The sequence below is a fragment of the Crocodylus porosus genome, unplaced genomic scaffold (assembly GCF_001723895.1).
Source record: "Crocodylus porosus isolate Cpor-Errol unplaced genomic scaffold, CroPor_comp1, whole genome shotgun sequence".
Classification (NCBI taxonomy): Eukaryota; Metazoa; Chordata; order Crocodylia; family Crocodylidae; genus Crocodylus; species Crocodylus porosus.
In genome coordinates, this window is record NW_017728943.1 from 18,750,378 (window position 1) to 18,775,035 (window position 24,658).

Here is a 24,658-nt window from a genome sequence, read left to right on the forward strand (position 1 = left end):
GGATGTCCATGTTCTTGTGAACCACAAATGGACCACTATTATGGCTTCAAGTCTGAAGTAACCATGAATAATCAGCGTTTGATTTGATGTCCATGCCACACTTTCTAGTAAAGGCTCCAGAGTAGGTAGTGATGTCTGACTTCTAGTGGATGTCAATTAGGCCTTATTTTTTAAAATGTTATTTGTTTCCATCAGGGATTTGAGAAGTTTGGGCTTTGACATAGTAGCAGATCTCATATTACATGACATGCACAGTAACAAAAAATGAAATCTCAGTAAATACCACCACTGAGTTGCTGCTTTAGATTAGTATGCAACAGCTAAGTCAGCAGTAGTACCCAAAGTAAAAGTCAGTGATGCATCCGTTACTTTACAAAAAGCAAAGCTGGTTCTATGCCCTGTTGAAAGTTATGGAGCTAAAAGCTTTCAAATTCACTTTATTGCCATTCCCTACTTAAAAAAAGGCAAGTTCACTTTCGAGCATCAGGGAGATTTCCTTCATTATGCTTGGTATGGCACTACGTGCAGCCTTTGAAAGTAGTAAACACAGCTTTTATAGGGTGAACAAGGATGACTCGTGCTTTATTCAACTACAAAAGCTTTCAAGATGACTAGATACAGCCAGATTTTCAGAATCAAGTGAACATCCTGGGATCCAAGGGAACATTCTTGACTTTACATTTTATCTAGACAAAGAATAGCACCATCTAAATCTTTTCCAAGCACAGCCTTGGTGAAGTTAACTGACTAAAATTTTCTTTTTAAACAGGTTCAGTATTTTTTCAAGATTCTTGACAATTAAAATAAAACAGCAGAACATGGACAAACGGCTATGGTTTCATTTCCCGAAGAGGAAAAAAAGCCACAAAGAGGTGTGTGTGTGTGTGTGTGTGTTCATTCATTTATTTCTCCAATGTTTTAACCTGACTGAAATACAAGATCAACAAGAGCACTGTACTCCTGGCTATTATTACATAATGTTAGAACATAGAGGCTTGCACTTTAGACAACATTTAACACCATTCTATGGGGTACTGCATTGCTTTTATAAAGTTTAAAATAAAGATTTATTTTCACACATGTGACTTTGGTTTATTTCATACATTACACTTTCTTGCAGAAAAAAATAAAATTGTACAACTGCATAAATATAAAATTCTTCCACCATGAAAATGGTTAAAACATTCAATAAAGACATTAGCACCACACTGTGTGATGCCTTGGGAGAGGAGGGGAGAGAAAGAGAGAGAATACACACAAAAGCAAAATAGTTTTTTCCTACCACTGATGAGTGATAGCCTGACCCAGGTCTCACACACAACATACTGGAAGATGAGGAGAAAAGGTGGAAAGAGACAGCATTCGCTACAAAGCACAGTATACAATCACCTAGTTTTCTTTTAGCTTTACTTAAGTTAGTTCTCCCTGCCACCCCTCCAAATAAGAATACCCTAACACTACAGGAAAATAAGAAGGCTCTATGGAGTGCTGTTAAATAGTCTCACAGGTGGGCCTTTATGTTTAAGAGGGGAAAAAAAATTAGAGTATCATGCCAGTTCTAGTCCCATGGAGTATTTACACCTTGGACACCAACATTTTTGCTCACAGAAAAGTAGAAAACAGATACAATACATGGCTTGGAAAAAAAAAGTGACCAGAGTATGCACCTATAGTACTGTACACTAAATAAAATACACTAGGCAGCAATACTTAGGAGCCAGAAACACTGCTTACTACAAGTCAGTTATGGAATCATAATTTACAGTAAAAATGGGCATGTCCCAAGGCTCAATTGTTTTCTTTTATCATTTACAGTAGAATAAATATTTAAATATTCCTGTCGCTATTGCTACACTTTAAGTTTACATTCTAACCTAGTAAATGCAGAAAGCTAGTGTAAAGCATATAGATTACGTGTAGGTCCCATACGTATGACAGTTTGTTCAAGACTAGTAGGTTTTTTTGTTTTGTTTATTTTAAACTTTTAAATGGCTAGGAGGATGGGAAAGAAAAATGGTGCTTATGATCAGCTGCTCTTTATGTCAAATTTAACGTCGAAGCGTCCCTGGAAACGGTCCTTGTCACTATATTGAATGTTCTCACCATAGGCCTTGCACTCTATGCGGACTTCTGTGTCAAAGGTCAGGTTAGTGAACTGCACTGCCACCAGGGGCTGGCGATAATCTGGCTGGAGTTTCTTGCCATAGTATGGGTAATATTGTAGAGGAAAGCCAGGCAATCCCCCCAGCCCGTAATATTCTACCGTGCCTAGTTTAGACACATCTTCTTCTTTCTAAAGAAAGGGGGAGGAAGGAAAAAATAAGTAAAACACCATTTTGCAAGCAAATTCCAGCACTATATCCAACCACTGATCTTTGAGCAACTGAATTTTGTTCAGCCCTTGAATGCAGTCTGCATTCTGGATATTGCACTGAATATTTTCATATCCTAAGGGATAGTGAATAGGTCTAGATAAATTGGAAAAAAAAAAGTAGAATTTGTTTGGGAAAACATATCTGACATCAGGATTACTTTTTTTTTTTCTTTTTAAGAAGTACTTCTCTACAATTTCAGCAGTTCTGTTGTCATCTTGAACCATTGAGTAGTTGTGGTACAATCCACACTGCTCCACCCTGACCACTTGCATCAGTTTTACGCACAAGAAAGGTCTGGGATTTTAATATGCAAGAGACAAGTTTGTGAGTGGTATCTTTTACTGAACCAACTACATGGCTTGAAAAGATTCAGATATGCTTTCAAGTGTTATAGTATCCTTCCTTGGGTCTTTAAAATATCTTAGAAAAGTTGACAAGAAACATGCTATTTCTTAATAAGAGCTGGAAATATTTCAGAAAGTGAACTTTTTGCCACTCAGTCAGGTCTCCACACATTGCTTGTGTGAACAGCTCCATATGTTTAGGAACAGATATTGCAGCCAAGCCTCTACTTTTGAGAACTAGCTGGCTGAAGAGCTTGAGAGGATGCCTTTAGTTTCCAGTTCATCCTTCTCCAAGCAGATTAGGTCAGCAGTCATTTTCAGTCACCATTTCTTTGGTCAGTGTCTGAGCTGGTTGCCTCAATCCAGTTCCTAATGGGAAGATATTCCCAGTATAAAGGACTGGACCTGTTTGCCAGCAGAAAGGCAAATAATTGAGTGGACAATTAGAGCTGGCTCATGTTTCAGGAATGAGGCAAACATAAATTCTGTCCATGCCAGAATAAACAGTACAAATTCAGAATTTCCTCCACCCCCAGAGCATGGCTTTGAACCTTGTGAATCTGTCAACGCAAAACCAAATTAGGATGGTGCATATCATGAGTTTGACTTAGTCTGCCCTTTGCAATGGACTGATGAGAACCAACATTTGATATTTCCACTCCACATTTTGAAAGATATTGGATTCTCATAAGAGGAAGCAACTGTTTGCCTGTCCAAAATTTAACACAAGAGACCTAAACAGCCTTTCCCTACTCTGTAGCATTTCCCCACTTACCTTGCCAGCACAGTGGATAGGAATGATATTCTCATGGAATTTTCCTACAAGGTCTTCAGGGAGGGAGCTGTTTTGTGGAGGCTAAAAGAGAAGGCCAAACCAGGGAAATGTTACACATTTAAGACTGTTCCCAGAATCCCTATATCCCACTTCCCAACACACCCCATCTTCCTGAGGTTCAAGACTAGCTCACACAGGTTCAATTTCTGGCTGTAAAGCTCAGTGTGAGATACAAGCTAACTTGCCAGGCTGACCCAGATTTCTTTCTAGGTCACATAGTTTTGAAGCACTGCATCAGTAGCAATTTTCAGGGCATCACTACATGTCATCATCGTTTGAGATGTAAACAGGCCTGTGAATCAGCACAGTCTAATTGCTAGTGGAATGCAGGTGAGCCCAGTTGTGTCTACACCACAGAAACCTTGAAGACCTAGATCCTCAAAAAGAAATTGATGCTTAACTCTTACTGACTGAGAGACAAAGGCTTTCTCTGAGAGTTAGGAACCTGTCTGAGGGGATAAAGCCTGCAAATCACTTTCAGCAGCCTACCTTGGCAGATTCAGTAAAGTTACACAAACTGGCCACGTGCAGATGAGCATGGATGTTTGGTTGCCTAGGGATAAGTAGCAGCAGCAGACCTTGTGCCACTGCTACTTGTCCCCAGGCAATGCCTGTGCCATGCATGCTGTGGCACATGGCAGGTTATCCTGGGTGGGGTAGGGAAGGCTGCCAGCAGCTTTACCTAGGGTCCTAGGGGCTGGGGAAGCTGCAGCCATGGTGCTCCTGCAGCTGGGAGCCTGGTCCGTTGCCAGACTGTGGCTCTGGCTGGCTAGGCTGTGGTTTGGTTTGTGCACACTGCTGCCACGTGCACCACCCTACTGTTTTTCCCCATGTGGGTTTTTGTGACCCTGGGACCTCTCAGAGTCAACCCCTCCCCACTTCCCCCGAGCTGCAAGGTAGCACGGAGAATGCCTGAATGTGCAGTATGCCACACTGCAGACAGGTCTGTGGCACTCATCTAGATGTGGCCACTGGGTCCTTTTGAGAGATGGACCATTTAGTACTAATGCAGGGCATATAGAAGGATGGAAGGAAAACCTTAGTGCAATTTTCAAAAGAGAAAGTGATGAGACATCACATGCCCCTCAGTGATGCTTGTTATGGCACAAGGACAAGACAGCACCTTTGAAAAGCATGCACAGCTCTCACCTAAAGGGTCAAGTTGCACAGAGACCCCCCACAGCTGGCTTTACTTTTTATTTGTACAGAGCACACTAGATTACAACTAGAGAGTTCCCAATGGAAGTGGTGACTAGTAGTGCTAAGCCCCAGCAACAGGGTAAAAGAGCTGGGATGGAATTTCCCAAATTGGTCTGAGGAAATGTTTAGAGGTAAGCAAGCTACTGCTGCTACTAGGAATAGCTGTGCAACTGACTGGTACCACGTGCCTTGGAAGTTCTGCTGTTCCTAGCAGGAATGTAATGCTGAGGAGTGACTTACAAAGTTGGAGTGTTATGAAGACATAGGTCCCAACTGAAAACCCACACCACTTGGGAAGTGGATGTAGCTAGTAGTCCAAGAGGGCAGCTAAATTGTCCCCATCAGCAACTTCCAAAGTTGCTGTAGGGACAGTACAAGATAGAGGTGAGGAGAGAAAGCATCAAGTAGGTGCCCAAGAAAGCAGTACTTGCTCTGGCAGTATGTGAGACCCACTGCCCCAGAGTCACTTAGCCCAGAACATTGGAGCAAAGTGACCTGAAATTAGATATTGGGCCCTTCCAACAAAGGAAAGAACCAGCATGTGTACATGTGGTCCTCCATGCTCAAATCATGGTAAAGTAAGAAAGATGAACCTTGACAGGGCCCTCCCAAATCAGAGCGGGAGAAAGAGAGAGAGAAAAGTAAGTAGGTTCCAAGCTGCCATCCTCCTATCCTTGATAGTGTTCACCAAGCAGATTAAGTACAGTAGGATTGTGTCACCCTTGTCTCCTCAGAAAGATGGGAGTTAGACACCTAAATGCATTTGAGGCACCTAAATAAACTCAAAGGACTAAGTACCTAATTTCTGGGCAAGTCTGAGGATCTTTGGTACTAGACCAGAGGAGCCACGGCTTAAAACTGGTCTATGGTAATCCTTCTCAGGCAAGAAAAAAAATCCAACCGGGGGTATTTCCTTACAAGTTGCTCACCAACCACCAACTTTCCCTTTTTTGCTGGTTGTCAGAATGCCACATGCAGACATTGGGCTGCCTTTTCTGTATCATTTGCATTTGCCCTCCCCCTAGGCAGCAAACCCTCATCTTATGCGTGCCACTCCCCCAGTACCCAAGGCTCACATTTTCCATCATTCGGTATCACATGCTTACTCTGAAATTCAGTAGTGCTAGGCTCCAAGTGGGAATAACTAGGTGAAAGCAAGTTGTCTATGCTGCATGTGGGCACCATGAGATGATCTCATGGACTTTTCAGGCCTAAGAGCTTTCTCCATATAGAAGCAATAGAGCTGGCCTGAAACTTCTCTTCCTCCACAGTCTCATGCCACCAGCTCTGGAAATGCCATGTTCCACTGACAGGGAATAAATATGGCATGCCATGGGCTGGCAGGGAGAAGGGGGACAGATGAACAGATTGGTGTAAGAACCACGTCTGTTTATAGCACAGCCATTGTCGTGTGACAGTATATGTGAAGGCGACAAATCTTGTGCCACTTTAAGAGCTAACACATTATAAAAGCAATACAATTAGCAGATTCCAGTGGGACCAAGGAAGTTACCTAGAAGAGCGATTAATATGGGAACTTGTTGTGGCTCATTAGCAATTTACAAAATGCTTCCATAGAAGCTTTTGAAGGACCTTAAAAAGTGTTTAATAACATTATTGAAACCCGCAAAGTATACATGTAAAAAAACCAAAAAAAACCATCAGCAGATTAATAAGCAGAGTCAGGAAGACTGTGGCTAAGTCTGAAATATGAGATAGCTGCTGTTTTACCTATGGCAGCAGCACTCAGGCAGCCAGGCTCCCTGGAGTGGGTGCAGCTCCATTGACAAGAGTCATCTCCCTTCTGGACTACACCAGATTTACTGGCAGAGCTACATCCACACCAGGAGTTCTGCTAGTAAAGCTATGTTAGTTCTTGATCAAGCACGTGAACTTTTCACATCCCTCGCCCTGCAGAACCCTGGCGTTGGAGCCAAGTTCTAAGTGTTTTTCCTAGATCAGCAAGTCATACCACCAGTCCTAATATTAGAAAGAAGAACTTACTACACACAAACATACACAGCACTTGCCTTAGGTTTGAAGCCCATAACTCGGTTGAGCTTGATAATGAGGCATGGCTTGCCATCCTTGTAACCGTAGGTGGGGTCATGTATTCCAGAGCAGTTCCCCAGCCAGTCGCGTTTGAATTTGCAGACGTTCTTCCGACCTTGACTTGCCTTATATTCTCCTCTGTCTTTGTATGAAGAGGGTACCTCTACCAGGGCAAGAAAGAAAAAAAAAAAAAAGGTGTGTACATACACACATAAGCAGGAACAAGAGCAGGAATGGCAGTGGGCATATGAGAAGCAAGAGCAGAGTGATTATACTTAAAAAAAACTCCAAGAACAACACCACCGCCTTTTAAGATCACCCTACAACCAAGTCCCAGCCATAGATCACACTTTGGCTGGACACAGAAGAGAATAAAAGCTGGCAAGTGTTCATTAAAGGGATGCTTGTTATATTGTTTAATGCCAGCTATATTTACAAAAAGCCAGTCTCAGATCTGGTTAGGGCCAAAACCCAGGTTTGCCACCTCTCTCAATAAAGGAAAATGATCTGGTCACATCACTGTTTTAGTGAGGTTTTTTGGGTGACAAGCTCTCACCTTTGCTGTGGGCCTGCTAGAGCATAGAAGGAAGGAAGAGGAAAGCTCTCAGCAGGAGCTAATGAACATCTAGAGGAAATGCTCTGAACAGTTTCCTATCAGGCCACATAGACAAGGTGATGCAGTTCAACTAGTAACTGAACAGTATTTTAAGGGCATTTAGACACCATGATGGGGACATTGCCCTGACAACAGCTCTTAATTCCAGTATGATTGCACAGGATAGGATTTCCAGCATGCTCCTGATTCTGCTCCCCTTGGAGTCAGCAGGTCTCCCACTGCCTTGGATGGAAAGCAAGTAAGGCCAAGACCAGGTGTGCCACCTATAAGCTTCTCAGTTTGGCACTGATGCTCCACTCTCTCTGGCACAACCCTGGTCTTTCTGCTATGAGAACTACTACTGTAATGAGAAACCATGAATCCATTTCAGAAGCAAATGTTTACCACCATGCTGTTAACGACTATGGAGAGGATGCTGTTTAAGTGTACAGCATCACCAGCAACTCATGACCAGCATTGGACAGATGGTTAAGAGACTAAGCAAGAGATCCTTCAGCACCAAGGAGACAATCAGAACTCCATATCTTCAAGGGCACTTACCACCGCAGTCCTCAAATGCGACATTTCCCATTTGTTGTTCATCACTGTATGTAAGTAGGAATTGGTTGATGGCTTTCACATACATCTCATAGCTTTTAGAATCAGAGGCAGAAAAGGAAATTTCTGTCTTTAATACTTGTGGGATCTGGGTCAATCCTAAGATAAGAGAAGAAAACAATATTAAATACACTCCAAAGTTGCATGGGTTCAAGGCCACAATATGAATCTTGCATGAAGTAGGAATTATTTTTTTAGTTTCACATTTCACACTTCAAGGTTTGTACACACAGCACCCTGAAGTTTGCTTATGTCTTTAGATTTGCAGTTAATATACAAGACAACTCAACAGTCACTTCTGATAGTGGCCTAGAACACTTGATACCACCACACAGAGCAATGCTCAAGTCATAGCCACAGGATCCTTCTACATAAACCTGGAGGTGCAACCTGCCATGTGGTGGGAGCTCAAGGTAAGGGATGGGGCACGCTGGGGAAACAATGTGACGTGCAGCCTGGGCAGAGCACAGAGGAGTCCATGTACTTGGGGGAGCATTGCAGATGTGCAGCGGGAGAATCCACACTGTGCAGCCTGGCGGGAGGGGGAGAGGGCCTGTGGCCCACATGGATTCAGGCCCAGACCTCCGAGAACCTGGATAGCCTTCATGAATTTACAGCAAAGGGCTTTTGGAACATTTTATCTTACGTGACCCACCAAGAAGCCCAAGTGCCACTGAATTTTAAATGTCAATTAAGTGCTTTGGAATATTTTTCCTCCCCTTGTTGCTAATTTTGTCCAGCAAATCAAATGCCTTATGTGGGCAGACTGAACATTGCAAGATATAAAAGGACCCAGCCAGAATCCACGAAGGAAGCCAAGAATATGGGAAGCAAAACCTGAGACTTGATACTGACTAGTGATTTGCGGGGCGGGGAATAACTCAACTTGAAATTAAGAGGGGCCCCTTTTTCAGGCATGCAAAATACTTTGAAAGTCTCAATTTCAGGTCACAGAAACAAAAATTCAAGTATGGTTATTATAGTCACCCTCAATGAGAAGATTTCTGTGCCAACAAGCAGAAAGGACAGGCTATCACATCTCCAGCAGTACCTGAAGCCACTACCAAACCCCAATAGTCTGCTTCTGCTCTGTAAGCAGGCTGTAAGGTCTGGAGCAAGAAGTTATGCACAATGTAGATTTTTGGGTCAGCCTTCAGGAGGATGTAACCAAAAGAGGCAGAGCAAGGAGAAAGCTAACAGTAGCCAACATTCACACTCCCCTGGCATGATCCTCCTTCATGAATAAAGGGACACACATTACTATCTTCAAACTGCAGCAACCCTGACAGATCTACTTTGAAGTAAGTGCAAAGCTTTTTTCCCTTCCAGGCTTCATTAAAGATGGTGAAAGGAGGAAGGGGATACAGCCCCTACCAGGGAAGGCTCTCTGGAAGTCTAGGTTCATAAGCTTTAAGTGGCAGAACTTCCAGCCTAAGTCTTCCATGGGACTTGCCAAAAAAGATTGCTTTGGTATAGTGTTCAAGTCGCATAAACTGTGTTCTAATCCCCTCCATGCTGTGTGGAAGTGTGCACGCATGCACACACACACACACCACACACACACACTGCCCCCCCTTATCAGAACTTCAGCTCAATGTCCAGAATGAGCTCCTAAACCCCTGTGGTTGCTAATCCTTGCCGCCAATTGCCTCAGATCTGAGGTATCGTATCAAGCGAGTTAAGTGCAAATGCCATGCCTGGGGGAAAGTGACTAGTACTCACCCTTGGAGTCCAGAACTCAGGACTCCATATCTAGCTCTGTTCATTGCTCCAAAGGGGAGGACTGGAGGTGGGTAGGAAGGACACAGCTGCCTGTGGTGCAGAGGGAATTAGAGAGAAGTTGCCCATAGAGATGAAGGGAAAACAAGTCCCTTCGTTGTCATGACAAAACAGTCAACACTTGCTCTCAGGTCACATTTTAATTGAATGCCTCAAGGCATAACTAATGGGCTGGAGTTCAACATAACGGGAACTGGAGCTCATGCAAATTTTGCTGCTGCCTCTGTTGTATCCTGTGCTGGATAGGGTCCAAGTCCTGTTCTAGTTGCCTCTCCTGTTCAGTTGGTCAATGATCAGACAGGGATAGTGCCAAATGCTTCTTCCAGTGCAAACTAAACACAGCTCAGTACCTGGCCTGAGCCCATGGGGGCTTATGGCTTTGCAAAGCCTGCAGTCACTGGAGTACTTCTGCTTCAGCCCTCCCTCAGCTGGCTCTGCCCCAGCCTTTGCCCTGCAGGTCAGAATTTGTAACCTAGGACAAAGATTTACATTGTGTCCCTATAGCAATATCCAGTAGACAAAAATAGTGAGGGGGGCAGCCCAGGCGGACCGCTTGTGGTGTCAAGTTTTATTCCAGGAAGCAGCTCTAGCCTTCTCTCAAATCTCTCTTCAGCACAAACTGTAACAAAAGCCAATCTGGCTAAGCTGAGACACAAGGTACCTTCTTTACTAGGACATTCTTACCCCCACATTAAGAGTTACTGTTTCAAGTATCTTTCCTAATACTCTCTTGCTTTTTAAGAACCGGTAGCTCTGCAAGAGTCACAAAAGACCTTATGGCTAAAAGTACTGTGTTCAGTTTTAGTAAGTAGATTTAACCCTCATTCCCAAGTTTTCCTTATACTTAGAATCATAGGAATTTGGGGTTGGAAGGGACCTCAGGCAGTTCTCTAGTCCAACCCCCTGCTCAAAGATGAATGCTAGCAAAGTTATTAAAAGGCACTTCCCTTCTGGTAAAAATGCAGTTCAAAAGGTATGAAGCATGGCAGAACCTTCTTGTCTTAAAAAGTATATGCTTAAAGTCACAAATCAAACAAGACAGTTCAGGCTATCCATTTGGGTCATTTTTACACATGCTCCAGAGGTGGTTGGGAAGGGGTGTATAATTAAAGTGTCCAGAGTGTCTCATGTATCAGCATCCCATGCTTTAAAATGGTAGTGGGGGCACTTTATCTAAAGCTCAAATGAATTTTGGATAAAACAGCTCCACTGCCATTTTGAAGCACAGGGACACTGATATACAAGACGCAAAGGCTGACCGGAGCATGGCACTTGCTGGAATTACAGCGTGTCGTTACAGCCTCCCAGCTCATGTACAGGCATCCTTTGTTCAGGAAGTCAAAACCTCACATCAAACACCTCCCCCTTTACAGGCTGCTGTGTGCAGGGCAAAAAGAAAGAAAGAAAGAGTGCCAGTGTAACAAGGAGCAAAAGCAAAGCAAAAAAACCCCAAACAAAAAAAAAAACAAGGTACCAATACCAGTGAATAAATTATACCAGCAAAAAAGAGTTAAAGGCCACTTTCATTCTAAAAATCAAGCCTTACACTGGTACGCATTTGAAACAAAGCACGTTCACATGAGAAAAATCAATAGGCCATAAGTAGGCAGTTAACAGCAGGCTTGCACTTAGCATGCTCTCATGACTTGGGGCCCAAGACTCCATTTTGCCTCACTTAGTCTTATTTCTCCAATATGAATAATGCCCTTTGCATCTCCATGGGGACACTGAAGAGCTACTTCATGTAAATTAAAGCCCTTCCCTCCTTACTGACAGCACAGATTGGAATGAGGAAGCAGAAAAGCACTGAGCTCAACTGAGGCCTAAGCACTTCCCTCTTCTTTGTTTTCCAGCCTGCTAGGGCAGTTATACGCATGGTCTGGGAGTGGTGGGACAGGGGGGTGCTAATTAGGGTGGTTCCACAAGCCTCTCTAATTCAAGTGTGTATCAGTGGGGGCAAGGGCTCCTTAACTAAAGCTCAAACTAGCTTTAGTTTTAAAAAAAAAAAAGTGCTCCTGTCACAATTTTTAAGCATGGGGATACTGATACACGAGATACTGGAGTCTGAAGCACGGTAATTACCATGCTCCAGTACCAGACTCAATTAATCGCATCTGCTCTGATGTGCTGTAATTACAAACACATCACAGCAGCCTTGCTGCTCATGTATAGGTGCGCCTAGTTTCTGACAGTTCCCCATCCAAAATCAATTTTTCAGTGCTCTCATTGAGGAAGCAGCAGCCCAGCCCATGAACCCAGCTCTGAAGAGCCACCATATAACAAAGTGGCATGCTTACTGGAAATGGGAAGCCAAATACTGACAGGGCAAAGGGGACACAGTACACCTCAGAAGGCTGACCTCTTTCCTATAAGAATATAGTACAGTGAAAAGGAAACAGTCACTCCCATTCTCAATGTTTACTGAACATAACGACCTGGGGCACTCAGAGCTTGCTATAAGGACAAAAGGATTAATAACAGTTAGAAACTGGCTGGCCAGTAAGGAAACCATTTCTTGATAAGCCTTCTTCAAAACGAAGACTTAGAACTGACAACAAATTCCAGTGAAGTTCCACCCTCCATTAGTTTGTCTCCTTGGCTGTACATCCCAGTTCCTGTCAGGACCATTTCACTAAAAATTAACAGTGGAACAGAGTACCATAGTGCCAGAAGGCTTATGAAAACAGACTGTCCTCTGTGACTGGTGAGTAGCATCTCAGAATTACATACCAGTAGGCTACTACATTATTAGGAGGCAATGTTAATATCAGATAGGTGAATAGTGAACTCAAGTAGTGAAAATAAGTGAAGAATAATTATTAGAAAAATTGTGATATAAAGAGCCTAACTCCTTTAAAAAAGGAAGGCATTTGGGGGTTTGGGTATCCAGGTCAGATCATTTGGACCTAAAGAGTGTGTGTGTGTGTGTATTATTTAGATATAGATATAAGCTAATATCTAAAAGTTCAAGGGTTTAAGGATCCCATGTTAAGTAGGGATGAACTAGTAGAGTCAGGAGCCAACTTTGCAGTCACTCTCAGACACGTACCAGCATCACCACTGAAGTCCTTACAGTTCATTTCCTCCAATGCAATGAAATCCATCTGCCTGGGCAACCAAAGCAACCTCTCTATCTAACTTGGGCCTTGCACTGAAAGGCAGAAGAAGCAGGAGATGTTGCACCTCCTACAAAGAATCTTCCCTAGGATACATATAGGCCCACTATAGAAGGCACTGGCAGACCTCCATTTCATTCCAGCGCTGCTATCTAAGCAAAATGAGCCAATCGGAGACTAGGCACCAGAACAAGCATTTCCATTATACCACTTCACATAGGCATGGCGAGAAACCATTTAACAAGGGGCAAGAAACACTTTTAAATTCTGAGGGTGAGAAAAATCTCCTCTCTGAGTCAGTGTCTCATCCCTTTCAACAGGCGGAGCATTCCTTTTTCCCTGCAAGCAGCCAGGTTGAGAGTATCCAGAAATTCAAAGCGATAAAGCCCCAGCACAATAGAAAAAAACATCTGCTATCTCAAACTGCAGTGTTCCTACTTGTCACAGCTATTAAATCCTCTCTCTGAATGCAATATATAGGAAGGGTTAAGCATACAATGCACATGGAATTCTAATAGGAAGTGGAGTTTGCTGCAGCTGAAGTAAAGGGCAATAAAATGCTGCTGATTACTTCTTCTTGGTCCCCCTAGACCAGTGGTCTCCAGAGTGGGGTGTGCGCAAGACGATCCATTGGGGTGTGGGAAGAAAATATTAGAACTTCCATTTCTATTTATATAAATATACATATATTAGGGGTGCGTGCTCGAAATTTTTTTAATGATAGGGGTGCGCGATCAAAAAAGTTTGGAGCCCGCTGCCCTAGACAATTAAGTCTCATGGAAAGGTGCAGGACTTGAAACTGCCCTCCAGTGAGCAAGCATTCCTGTTGTGCTGCACTCAAGCAGTAATTAGCATATGAATTGCATTTCACTACAACAGTGGAGTTTTATGGCTTGAACCATTGTCCCCATGTCAGTATCACCAAATAAACTGCAGCATGACTTCTACAGCAGTCATGAAATCCAGATGTTTATAATGTATTTTCCTCCACAGATCTGAAAGTGCTCAACAGAAAAGTCAAGTTTAATTCCTTTCCCCCTGCCCCACCCTCGTGTTACAGACACAAGGTTTAAGCAACTTGCCCAGGGGGTTATTATCCAGTTAGTGCCAGAAACTTCAAGAGAAATCAGGTTTCCCAGTCCTGCTCCCAATCACGTTTCTGGTGCCTTTAGCAGATACTTCCAGTCAATTTAAGCCACTGCCCTCAAGTCCTCAAAAACTGGACTTACCATGTCCTTCACTGGACAATATTGATCTGTAATTTTTGTTGTCAGTGATCTAGAGTGATACCACTCACTGGGGGAGAGAGTGGAGGAAGGGAGAGAAAGACTCAAGATGCACCATAGAATAATATTATTATTAATAATGTTTAGAAAAAAACCCAAAATATTCTACTGATCTCTACTTCCTTCTTCTGAAAAAGAGGGAGAGGGTCCCATTCTCCTGCCCTGCCTCCATCTTCGTGGTAAGTCAGACTTGGTGCCCAAGCTGTTGAGCATTCATGACCAAATTACAACTATTTGGTGCCAAGTCAACTCACACTATGAGGAGGGGAAGGGTTCAGTGCTACCCTTTGTTTCTAGTCTAGCAAAGAGATGAGACAGCCATCAGGTGGTAAGAACAGTCACCCACTCCTTGGCATGTAGGGTGCCCCCACTGTCTGTTGTCTGCATTGCAGCTGCCAACTTTTTCCATGAGAAGTCCTCCTAATCCAGAAGGAGCATGGTTGCAGTGTAGAGTCTTTAGCACTAGGACACTGAGGGGGTTTAAATGCTTTGGATGTTGTGTGTGGTGGCATTTGCCTTGCTTTCTGAGTCTAAAATTTTCATGCCTGGGGAAGAACTCCCATTTACAGAACAGCCCATTGTAATGTTTTCTAGTAGCTATATTTTGCCATGTTGGCGTCTATGGAGTCTGCAAAGAATTAATGCCTTCAGCCTTTATTCAGTAGCCGTAACAGACTTAAGCTGCATCTTTAAAAAACAAAAAATTGGAAGGTGTTTGGTTTCAAGGGATCCTTTGCACAACCATCTGATAACATCAAGGCAAGCCTAGTACCTGCTTTATAGGTTAAAGGTCTTAGGCAAAATTTCAGCTCAAAATTAATCTGGAGTTAGAATTCAGAATAAATTATACTGAAAACACCAATAAGTTTCAATAAGTACAAAATTTCAATAAGTTTTATTAAAAAATTTCAAGTTTCAATAAAATGTGACAGACTGATTTTGGGAAGTTGTGAAGCTGCCATTCAAATTCCCTCCATCAAGTCAGAGGGTGGGTGTGGATGGGAAGGGGGGATTCTCTCTCTTTTTTAAAGGGTGTTCCTGCCATATTATAGGCACATTAGTGCAGCTGTCAAAGCCAAGCATGAAGTAAAGAGAGTACTGTCCTCAGTGCCTAGAATACAGCTATAAGTAGCACTAAAATAATACAAAAATTAGTTTTTCAATATTTGTTCCAGGTTTTATCCTTTATAACTTGATTATGGTGGGAATATTGGGGGAAGGCGGGGGGCAACATTTTTGCTTGAAGACAATATTATATTGTCTGGGTAACATTCCTTGTTTGGTTAGGACATGCTAGTCCGAGGCAAGTACTACATGTCCTATACCCCACACAATGCTGTAGGGTACTGGAACAGACTTGTCTGGCAACATGCCAGGAGCTTCCCAATTGTCACTTAAATACCAATGTTATTAAAAGCTTCTGAACTGTTTACTGAGCAAGTGGAGACAGACAAACTGTTACCATTCCCCAGTGCTAGGCACCCTCAAGGTCATTTGTAATGCGGGAAAGCTGCAGTTGTGAGACTCCTACACACATACGTCACTGACTTTTTAGTAGGAATCAGACAGCGTAATAGTTGCTGGTTGGGACAAAAAGAGGAACAGGATGCATCGCCAAGTCATTCTGTATGCTCTTTCTTAAGACAAACTAGTCACAGACATTACATATGTAACCATTTTTTCTTTAAACTGGTGCTGTATTTTCCAAAGGATACAGGCTGTACACTGGATACATGCTCCCTTCCCTCCCAGACTTCCCAGTTGCCCGCATGTCTAATTTAAACCCCAATAAGTACAAGGGATTTTCTGTATCTCCATAAATCAAGACCCTTGGAAAAGTAAAGCTCATACAATCCTATGAGGTTAGTATGCTTCCCCAAAATGTTATAAATGGATTTAAAACATGGCACCAAAGTGAAATGACTTCCCTGAGGGCATGTTTTAGGAATGTCCAAAGAAGACATTTTGTTGTAAGTGTGGTCACTCGCAATTTTCACTGAAGGTCAACAAGAGACAACGCTTTTAGTGTAGGAGGCTGGGGACATGCCCATCAACTGTTTAAGGCACAGAAGGCATTTGTGGTAAGGCACCAGACCCCCTATAAAAGCCACATGCTACAGCAGTGGAATACAGGGCCACCCTGACCTTGCCAGTGAGCAATTAAATTATTGTGCTTGAAAAGGATTGCACAATGTGTGTGTAAACCTGCTCTCATATTACCTGGGGGCGCCACTCGATCCTGGTATTTGGGTTCAAATTCACTGATGGTGAGCAGCATGACTTGAATGGTCCCAATGAATATACCTGCCAGGCAGCCGTAGAAAATCAAGTAGAAGAGAAGAATCTTAACTGCAGGAGAGAACAGAAGGATCGTCAAGGCCTGAATGCAGTCACATGATTAGGCCAAAAAGCCAGCTTTTCCCACTTCTACAGGAAAGCCCCACACTACAAACATACATGGATCACAACATTGTCAGTGACATGCAGGGGAGGGAGTGGGGGTGGGAAAATTAAATCGCAATCAAATGGCCTAACATTTTACAAACTAGAAGTCAAAGATTTCTCAGTTAAAAGCTATCTGAAGTTCATTATTTGTTTTTCAGCCCCCTTTCTGGCTGACCCACTAGCACTAGTCCCTGCTGACGTGGGGCAAAACAAGAGCGAGTGTGGTGAAGGACACATCTATTATGTGTGCCCGTCTCCTGGCAACGTGCCTCAAAGGAACTAAAGGAGCGAGCCGTCCAAATCCTACAGAAGTCCACTGGGAGTTCTCCCTGTGTGAGCACCCCGACGGTCCCAGTCTCAAGCAGAGCTGACCCCAAAACTCTAGGTCAGTGGTTGTCAACCTCTTTAGACTCAAGACACGCCTCAGACTTAAGGCGCCCCTGGAAAATGCCAGCTCTTAGTTTCCACTTGTTTTTTTGACTACAGAAATGCAACAGAGCAATTCTTCTATTGCAAAGAACTCAGGAAGTCCATAGCAGGTCAGAATGTTTTTAATGCTATAGATCCTGTTTGATACCTCCAGGTTTAAATCTTGTGAATCATGTTTGCACACCTAACAGTAGTAACACGGGGTGGCACTCCACAGCACTCCTGAAAAGATTTCAAGGCATCTCAGATTCACCTAGAGCTGTGATTCTCCATCTCAATGCCTATTAATCAAGAAGATTTTCTAGGAACAGGAGAAAAATAGATAAAAACCCAAATATATTAGACCTCATATTGGCTCCCCCAGATGCCCAAAAACCACCAAGATTTACTGTAATTGGACAAACCCTGCTTATATTAAGACTAGACTAGATTAAATGGTCAATTTCACAACAATGACTGATTAAGTAATTTTTGCTGTGGAAAAAAAAAGGGGGGGGGGGTCTGAACTCATCTTAGAAGAAACCAGAAAGCACCAAACACTATTGGGGAATCTGGATATCAGTTACTAGTTTACAAAGATTATCTCAAGTGATTAACTGCACAGTAACATGCTGTACTAGGCATCACAAGTCAGCTCACAGGAAGGATAAGCCAGCCCCATGCCAAGCAACTATATACTAATGAAGGGAACAGGACGGAGCAAAAGCAAAGAAATCTGTGCTAGAGATAACAGATGATCTGAAGGGACAAAAAAAGTCCTTTTTGACTTCAGAATGCACTAATCTGATTGCAACTGTAAAAACAAAGGCTCATCTGCAGGCTTTGAAGTTAGAACAGAGGTTGCCAAGAGAGAAGAGAAAAGCTCCTCCTCCCCATCATAAAACATGCACAGCTACCAGACTAGCACAACCACTACAAAAGAACTTGATTCTTGGCTTTATTAATTGTAAATCTATTAAAGTGACAGCACCAGGGTCAGGGGGCAGACAACCAGCAAGACCAGACTGACACGGTCATGGATCACGCAGAAAATTATGTCCTGTCCCATCCCCCACCCACCCACCCACACTTCTTCCTTGCTGCACGAGGAAGAAAAACTTGTGAATTCAGCTGTGCAGCACTAAATCTCAGCACACCCAGGGTTACAAGGCACCCAGGGTTAAAAGGCATTAGGCAAGTGGCTGTGACATCAGAGACATTTGGAAACATTTTCCAGAGCAGGATCATAGGAGGTGCTCTTGTAATAAGCCAAACAAGAATGCTGCAGTGTCTGCTTGCCTCTGACTGTCTGTCCACCTCCGATTTTCATTACATCAACAGGGCAGTGCTAGGAGGCAGAATATTTGACCAGTTTCTCCAAACAGGATGTTTGTTGAGACTCATATACTTACAATGTACACAGTGTCTACTGAACTATTGGAAGCTATCCAGGAAATCCAGTGACGGAGCTGAAGAACTCCCGTAAGAAACAAGCACTTGCCAACAGGTTGGTTTTTAGACCAGGGCTGGATTCATAGGGGATGCTGTTGTGCCACTGACTTCAGTGGAACTGCACCAGTCAGCATCCGGCCCTTGGTATTTCACTAGGGCACTTTGTGGTAAGGAGTTTATCCTTTTTAAAAAAGGTGTCTCAGGTTACATAAGTAGTAGATACACCTCCATACTCATACACCAATTCTCACTTCACACTGCCACACAGCATGAGCCAGCCATAACCCTGCTGCCTGTCCATTTTAGATCTGGCAACTCTGGACATGGCATCCTCATTCGGTCAAATCAACAGGGGCTAGATTCAACATAGGCCAGCTGCAGTTGGCAGGCACCCTAATATTGGCTAAGAGGCTTTTACAATTTATGTATATGGCCTCATCGTATTTGTACCCATCTAATAAATATATAGTCTTAACCTTTAGTCATCACTTCATGCTGGCCTAACTATTTCCTTATTCACGGCACTACAGGAGCCACCAGCTTTGCAGGCCGTGGTAAAATTCTCAGGTCCCTTTTCCATCACAGAAAAAAAAAAAAATGTAACCAAGAGGAATGGTAGCAACCACTAACAAAGCGATTCCCTTCTTAGGAGTCTACAATTAACAGGAAGACCCCAGGTTTGCTGGTGGGAACCCAGGAAAGCGAGAACAGAGCCCAAGGGCAGCCTGCCCTTTCCCCAAGGACAAGCATGTCTACCCCCTCAGCTCCAAGATGCTGATGTGCTCCCTGTTTATTAAGGCAAGAGTGGGATGATCTCCACCCCAGCCTGATGCTAGGTCCCCCCTGCCTGCCCCCAGGTCCCTTTTGAGGGGGTAATCGGAGGAGTGGCGTAATCAAGTAATACCTTCTGGTAACTTTCACCAGTGGAAGGTAGGTGGTCTATGGAGCCATTTAAGTAGCTATCATATAGACAACAGACTATAGATATAGCCTTTAGTGTTTCTTTTGACTGATCTGGAGCTGCCTGTGTTTCTTGGGCCAAAGCCAAAAGAGCCGAGACCTGGCTGACCTTGCAACTGGGGGAATCCAAGCAGCCGGAAGGAAAGAGACGGGGGAGGCCAGACCGAATGGCGGTGCCGGCGACCTTCAGACAGGGTGCCCCCGGGCAGCGCAGCGCAGACTGCAATGCACCTGCAGGTGAGCCTGGGAGGCAGGTGCAGAACTGCACCAGGCGCCGGGGAGCCAGCACTTGGAGGCGCACGTTTTTCTGCGCCTGGCAGCCTGGCTTCAAGTTCCAGCCAGTTGCTAGGAGACAGCTTCGAGGGGCTCCTTCATTCCCGAGCCCTTGTCCCCAGCCGGCAGCACCGGCTCCCTCCTCAGCCGGCTCAGGTGCTTCCTCCAGAAAGTGCGTGCGTGGGGGGGGAGGGGACCATTAGGTGGAGTAGCAGGGCATCCAAGCGAGCCGGTGCCCTGCTGCCTCGCCATCCCCTTGGTGTGCCGCTGTCACCTTGACTAACCTTGAGCGGTGATGCATTATTAACCCTTCACCTTCTCCCCCGCCCCGTCTCCCTCCAGCGCCAGGGGAGTGTCCCCCGCGCCCTCCCCTCAAGGCGGTGGCTCGCCCTGCCTCTCCGCCCGCCGAGCCCGCCATGCCCTTCAGCACGACCTTGCCCGGGAGCTCCCGCACGTGCCGCCGGCCCCACGCCGCCCGCCGCACTTACACCAGCTGCCGCCCGTGCGGCCCAGGAACTCCTTCTTCTCCGAGTTCCAGATGAATTTCTTCCAGTTGCCATCGCCGTCCTTGGCTTTGCCGCGAGCCATGAGCGATCAGCCCCTCGGGTCGGGGGAAGAACACGAGCCCAGCGATCGCCCTCCCCTCTGGCTCCCGCGCCGCAGACCCGCGCTGCTCCGCGCACGAAGAGACGAGGGAGTGGGGCACACAGGATAGTCCGTGCCGGGGGAGGCTCTCTCCACGTCTGGGCGGCTGGCGCGGATCGGGACCGGGGCTACACTGACAAATTCCCAGCCCTGCCCGCTGTTTCATACAGCCGCTCGCCCCGCCTCCGGGGCCGGGCCAGCCAATGGCAGCGGGCGCTGCTGGGCGGGGGGAGCTGGGGGTGCAGGGGGAGGAGGTGTGTGTGGGGTGGGGGGAGGAGGCGCGTATGTGTGTGTAGGGCCGGGGGGGTTGTGCGGCTGCCAGGCGCCTCCTGGGGCTCGGGGGGCACGGGGCTAAGGCAGGCAGGAGCCCCACAGTGCGGGGACATCCCTCCCTGCTGCTCCACACCCGCTGCCCCACCGTGCCCTGGCCTGGATCCACGCCCTGGCCTCACAGACAGCTTCTCCCTCAGGTGGGGGCAGCCCCTGCCCCCACATGACTGCTGAGAAATGACACAAGGGCCTTGACTCATCTCCCCCTCGGGCCTCTCCTGGGATGGCTGGGGTAGGGGTGATCCGGCCTCGGGCAAGGGGCTGGACTAGCTCAACGTGCCTCGACCAGTGTTGCAAGAACATATGCAAGGGTCGCCAACGCACTCTTAAAACGGATCCTCCTTCAAAGGAGAAAAGCCATGGGAAGCTGCGGCTTTTCCTCTGAGGGCTGGCAGAGTTTCAGCCCCGCACACTGGGTCGGGAGCGAGGGGCACGGGGTCGGGACTGTTTACAAATGGGTCCTGGTACAACAAAAGTTGAGAGCCACTGGAGGAGACGACCTCAGGAAGTCCCTGTCAGCTCTGCTCCTCTCTATGACTTGTCTGCCGAGCCTGATTGACACCCAAGCTGGGCTGAACTGAAGTGGGTGAAGAGGGGAGGGCTAGGGGGGAGGTGAGATTATCTGCTGGGGTGGGGGGGGATGGGGACACCTGCCATATTTTGGAACTATTTGCTCTTTGCAGCCTCTTCTGCACGTGGCCACGCTCCTGCAGCAGTCGGGCAGAGGCTGAGGAGACAGCTACAATGGGGCCAGGATAGGCTGGGCATTCGCCTCCTCTTCCTGCTGTGCCCTTTTCTGGGCACGGGTCTCTGTGGCTTCTTCCCTCTTCTGCCACCCTCCAGGTTGCTGGCCTGTAAAGGCAGGTGTTTAACACACCGTGTGAACAACATGCCTGTCCTGGCCTCATCCCTGAGTGCTGGGAACACCTGTTAAGAGGGGGAGGAGATGGCATAGCCTGCACCTGCGGAAGGAGGGCTGCCCGTTCTGAGTTTCTAGCTGGGAAAGGTCTGCAGCACCTGGGTGAGTGGTGACAAAGCGTAGGAAGTGCCTGCCTTCAGTGTGCATGCCTTCAACTGCACTAGTGAGGCGGGGGGGCAAAAAGGGTAAAGCAGCAGGGACCAAGGGAGGTGAGAAGGCTTAGGGAGGGGAGGGACTAGGGTTGAAACACTTCCTTCCTTATTTGACCTTCAAGAATGGAAGCACCATTTTCTTTCTCCTTCCCCTCAGGGCTGCAGGAGAGCACATGGTCAAATAGTACAAGCAGATCACAGCTCCTGACTCCCATTAGATTTTTTTTCCCCCTGAGCCATATCTCAGCTCCCTCTGCTTTTGCAAGCTGTGGCTGGATCAGTACTGTGCCAAGAGCTACCACAATAGGACAGGTAAGCAGCAAGTCCATCAAACCTAAGTCCCCTATCCCCCCCAGAAACCTCATGCCTTCATGCTCAGCAAATTAGCTCACCCCTCACTTACTATATCTTAGTACACCCCTACCACCTATGTCTGCCTGTATTCCCTCAGTATCTAGCCCAGGACTCAGTATTCCCAGGCTTCTCACCCAAACACTCTCTGCTTTCATTCCACCCACCCTGAGTACTCCCTTTTTCAGTCCAGAGCACTCACAACAATATTTCCCACAGTTCAAAATGCTTTTCACACAAGGGCAGTATTAACATTCCCATTTTACAGGTAGGTAGACTGAAGCACAAGGAAGTGAAATGAATTGCTCAAGGTCCCCCAGTAGATTAGTGTCAGAGCAAAGAAACCAGGATTGCATAGTTTCAAACCAGCACCTAGTGTCCTTTGGATTATATTGTGCTACCTCCCTTAATTGGTCTAATCAGCATCACCCTGTACTAAGGCCATGAAAGGGGGAAAAAAGTATATGCAAATATTCAAGGGTCATTAAAAATCTGTGTACTCTATTATTACACCATAAATACTAGCAAGCTGTAATCGTATGGTGTCACTACAGGAAGAGTTATAGTTCTCTGTCCATATTGTACGCCTCCTTCTATACGCTATCAAGTTCAGATTTCCCTTAAGTAATCTGAAGTCCGAGTTTTCTGATTTGGGGATAATTGCAACACCCTGTACATGCTTTACCTTTAACTTACTGATACCTTCTCTGAGTTTTACCTCTATTTTAAAGATATTTTTTGGCTGGGAAGAAAAATGGATGCATCTGTAACTGAGCATCTTTCTTGTGAGTACATGCAGTTCACATGGCACCCAATCCAAGGCCATCTGCCCTCAGCGCACTCTCCCTGGACCTCTATCCTGACCAGTAGACCACCCATCACAGGTGATTCCGCTCATCAGGCCATTAAACATGCAATCTCTGGATCAGCCACTCTTAGCAGGACACAGATACCATCATACCACTTCTCCCTAGACTGGTTTTCCTGTGATGGGTACCCACTCTTCTCTATGCCACCAATTTACAGAGCCCAGCATCTTCCCCTGGAACAACTAGTCTGAGGACCTGCAATTTAAAACACCATTCACCTTTCACTCATACCTATGTCAGGCCAGAATGACACTGGCATCATTCTACCCTAATATGCATTCCTGGCTCACAAGTCTGTGAAAAACCTCCTTGACCTGAATAAAAGATATCACATCTACCAAAGAACCTTGCCTGTCCAGCCAGAATTTGCAAAGCACTGTGAGTCAATCAGTAGGGAGACAGGCCCATAATGAACTTCAGCTACAACATGTAAATGGGGTGGAGTTACAGTCACATCAGTAAATGTAAGAGTGGTGGGAGAGGCAGAGGTGCCTATTTGCTCTCCCATGCTTTAAGGACCATGGCATTGACAGGTCCCGAGCAGTTCCTTACATCTGCCAGACACCCAGGTCTGTGAAAGTCACCTGTGGGAAAGTAGCTCTGGAGGGCATTTTGGGGGAGGGGAGGAAGGGGGACAAAGCTTGTCTTTCATCAGCTGGAAGCACGGCACCACAAGCCCCCTAACCAGGGCACGAAGCTGAGGCACCCTCACAAGTAGATGCTGTGCCTGGCAGAGCTAACACAAGCAAGGGCCAGATGAGCAGCTGACCGACAGACAGCTCTGGCAGTTTCCATGGGAAGAGACCACATAAATTAATTTAGGGTCTGTGTAGAAGCCAGCAGCTAACCCACACCAACTTGCTGTCCAGAGTGTATCAGGTTAATTCTGCTCAGATGAGCTTTTACCATTGGAGAGCTAGGTTCAAAGCCAGGGTTGCTCTCAGAGCAGTAAAAAGGGTGAGGTAAATTCTGGGGAAATCATCAAGGGCATTTCTGATTGTTCCTGTCTTTATTAAATAGCAAATGGTTACCCACAATTATGCAACCTGCCTTTCAGCATGTTCCTACGCTTGCAAAAACTGCTGGTTCTTAGGGAAGGTAGCTAGCTGTAGGAGGGGTTGATTTCATGCCTCTCTGCTTAGGAAGTCCCACAAAACTTCCGTGAACTGGTGTGTATGACCATCTAAGGGCCATATCTAAAGAAAGGCCACATTACATTGATAATGACCAGAGAGGTAGAAACCATGACTGCCTACAAGCTTTGAACCAGTGAGGGAGAATCCACCCACAATGCATATTTTAAAGGCACACATAACTTCCATAAATCCTTCTGAAAATCCAAGGCCCCAAACCTACACACCCGTAAGCACATGCTTAACTTTATAGCTTGTGAATCACTGGGTTGGAATTGGTGTAACTTGTGTAATATTAAGCCCGCACTGAAGTGTTTGCAGTACTACAGTCTGAGTAAATTACAAAGTTACCATTTGGCTGACTGCTAGGGTGGCCATTGATGCATCCCCAGAATATAGGGCATCCCTTTGGTGAGGGGGAGATTCTGGCAGCCAATTAGCAGCAAGGGGTGAGGTTGCCACCTCCTCAGCCAAAGAGCAGGGTGGGGCCCCCAGGCCCTGTCACCAATCTGCAGCAAGGG

The 24,658-nt window shown here is 45.6% G+C and overlaps 2 protein-coding genes across 2 annotated transcripts in view; one reads left to right on the forward strand and one right to left on the reverse strand.

Moving 5' to 3' along the window:
• NME7 (NME/NM23 family member 7) overlaps positions 1 to 1,531 on the forward strand; it is a 144,020-nt gene extending 142,489 nt beyond the window's left edge. Inside the window, exon 12 of the mRNA XM_019548833.1 lies at positions 770 to 1,531. Coding sequence (XP_019404378.1) covers positions 770 to 802 — 33 coding nt within the window. The 3' untranslated portion in view covers positions 803 to 1,531. The remainder of the gene's footprint in view (positions 1 to 769) is intronic.
• On the reverse strand, positions 882 to 20,523 carry ATP1B1 (ATPase Na+/K+ transporting subunit beta 1). Its single transcript, XM_019548836.1, has 6 exons — positions 20,227 to 20,523; positions 16,421 to 16,549; positions 7,963 to 8,118; positions 6,785 to 6,969; positions 3,495 to 3,575; positions 882 to 2,293 (listed from the first exon to the last, which is right to left on the reverse strand). The coding sequence occupies exons 1-6, from the start codon at positions 20,324 to 20,326 to the stop codon at positions 2,027 to 2,029; spliced, it is 918 nt and encodes a 305-aa protein (XP_019404381.1). The 5' UTR covers positions 20,327 to 20,523; the 3' UTR covers positions 882 to 2,026.
• Between the last annotated feature and the right edge of the window lie 4,135 nt (positions 20,524 to 24,658).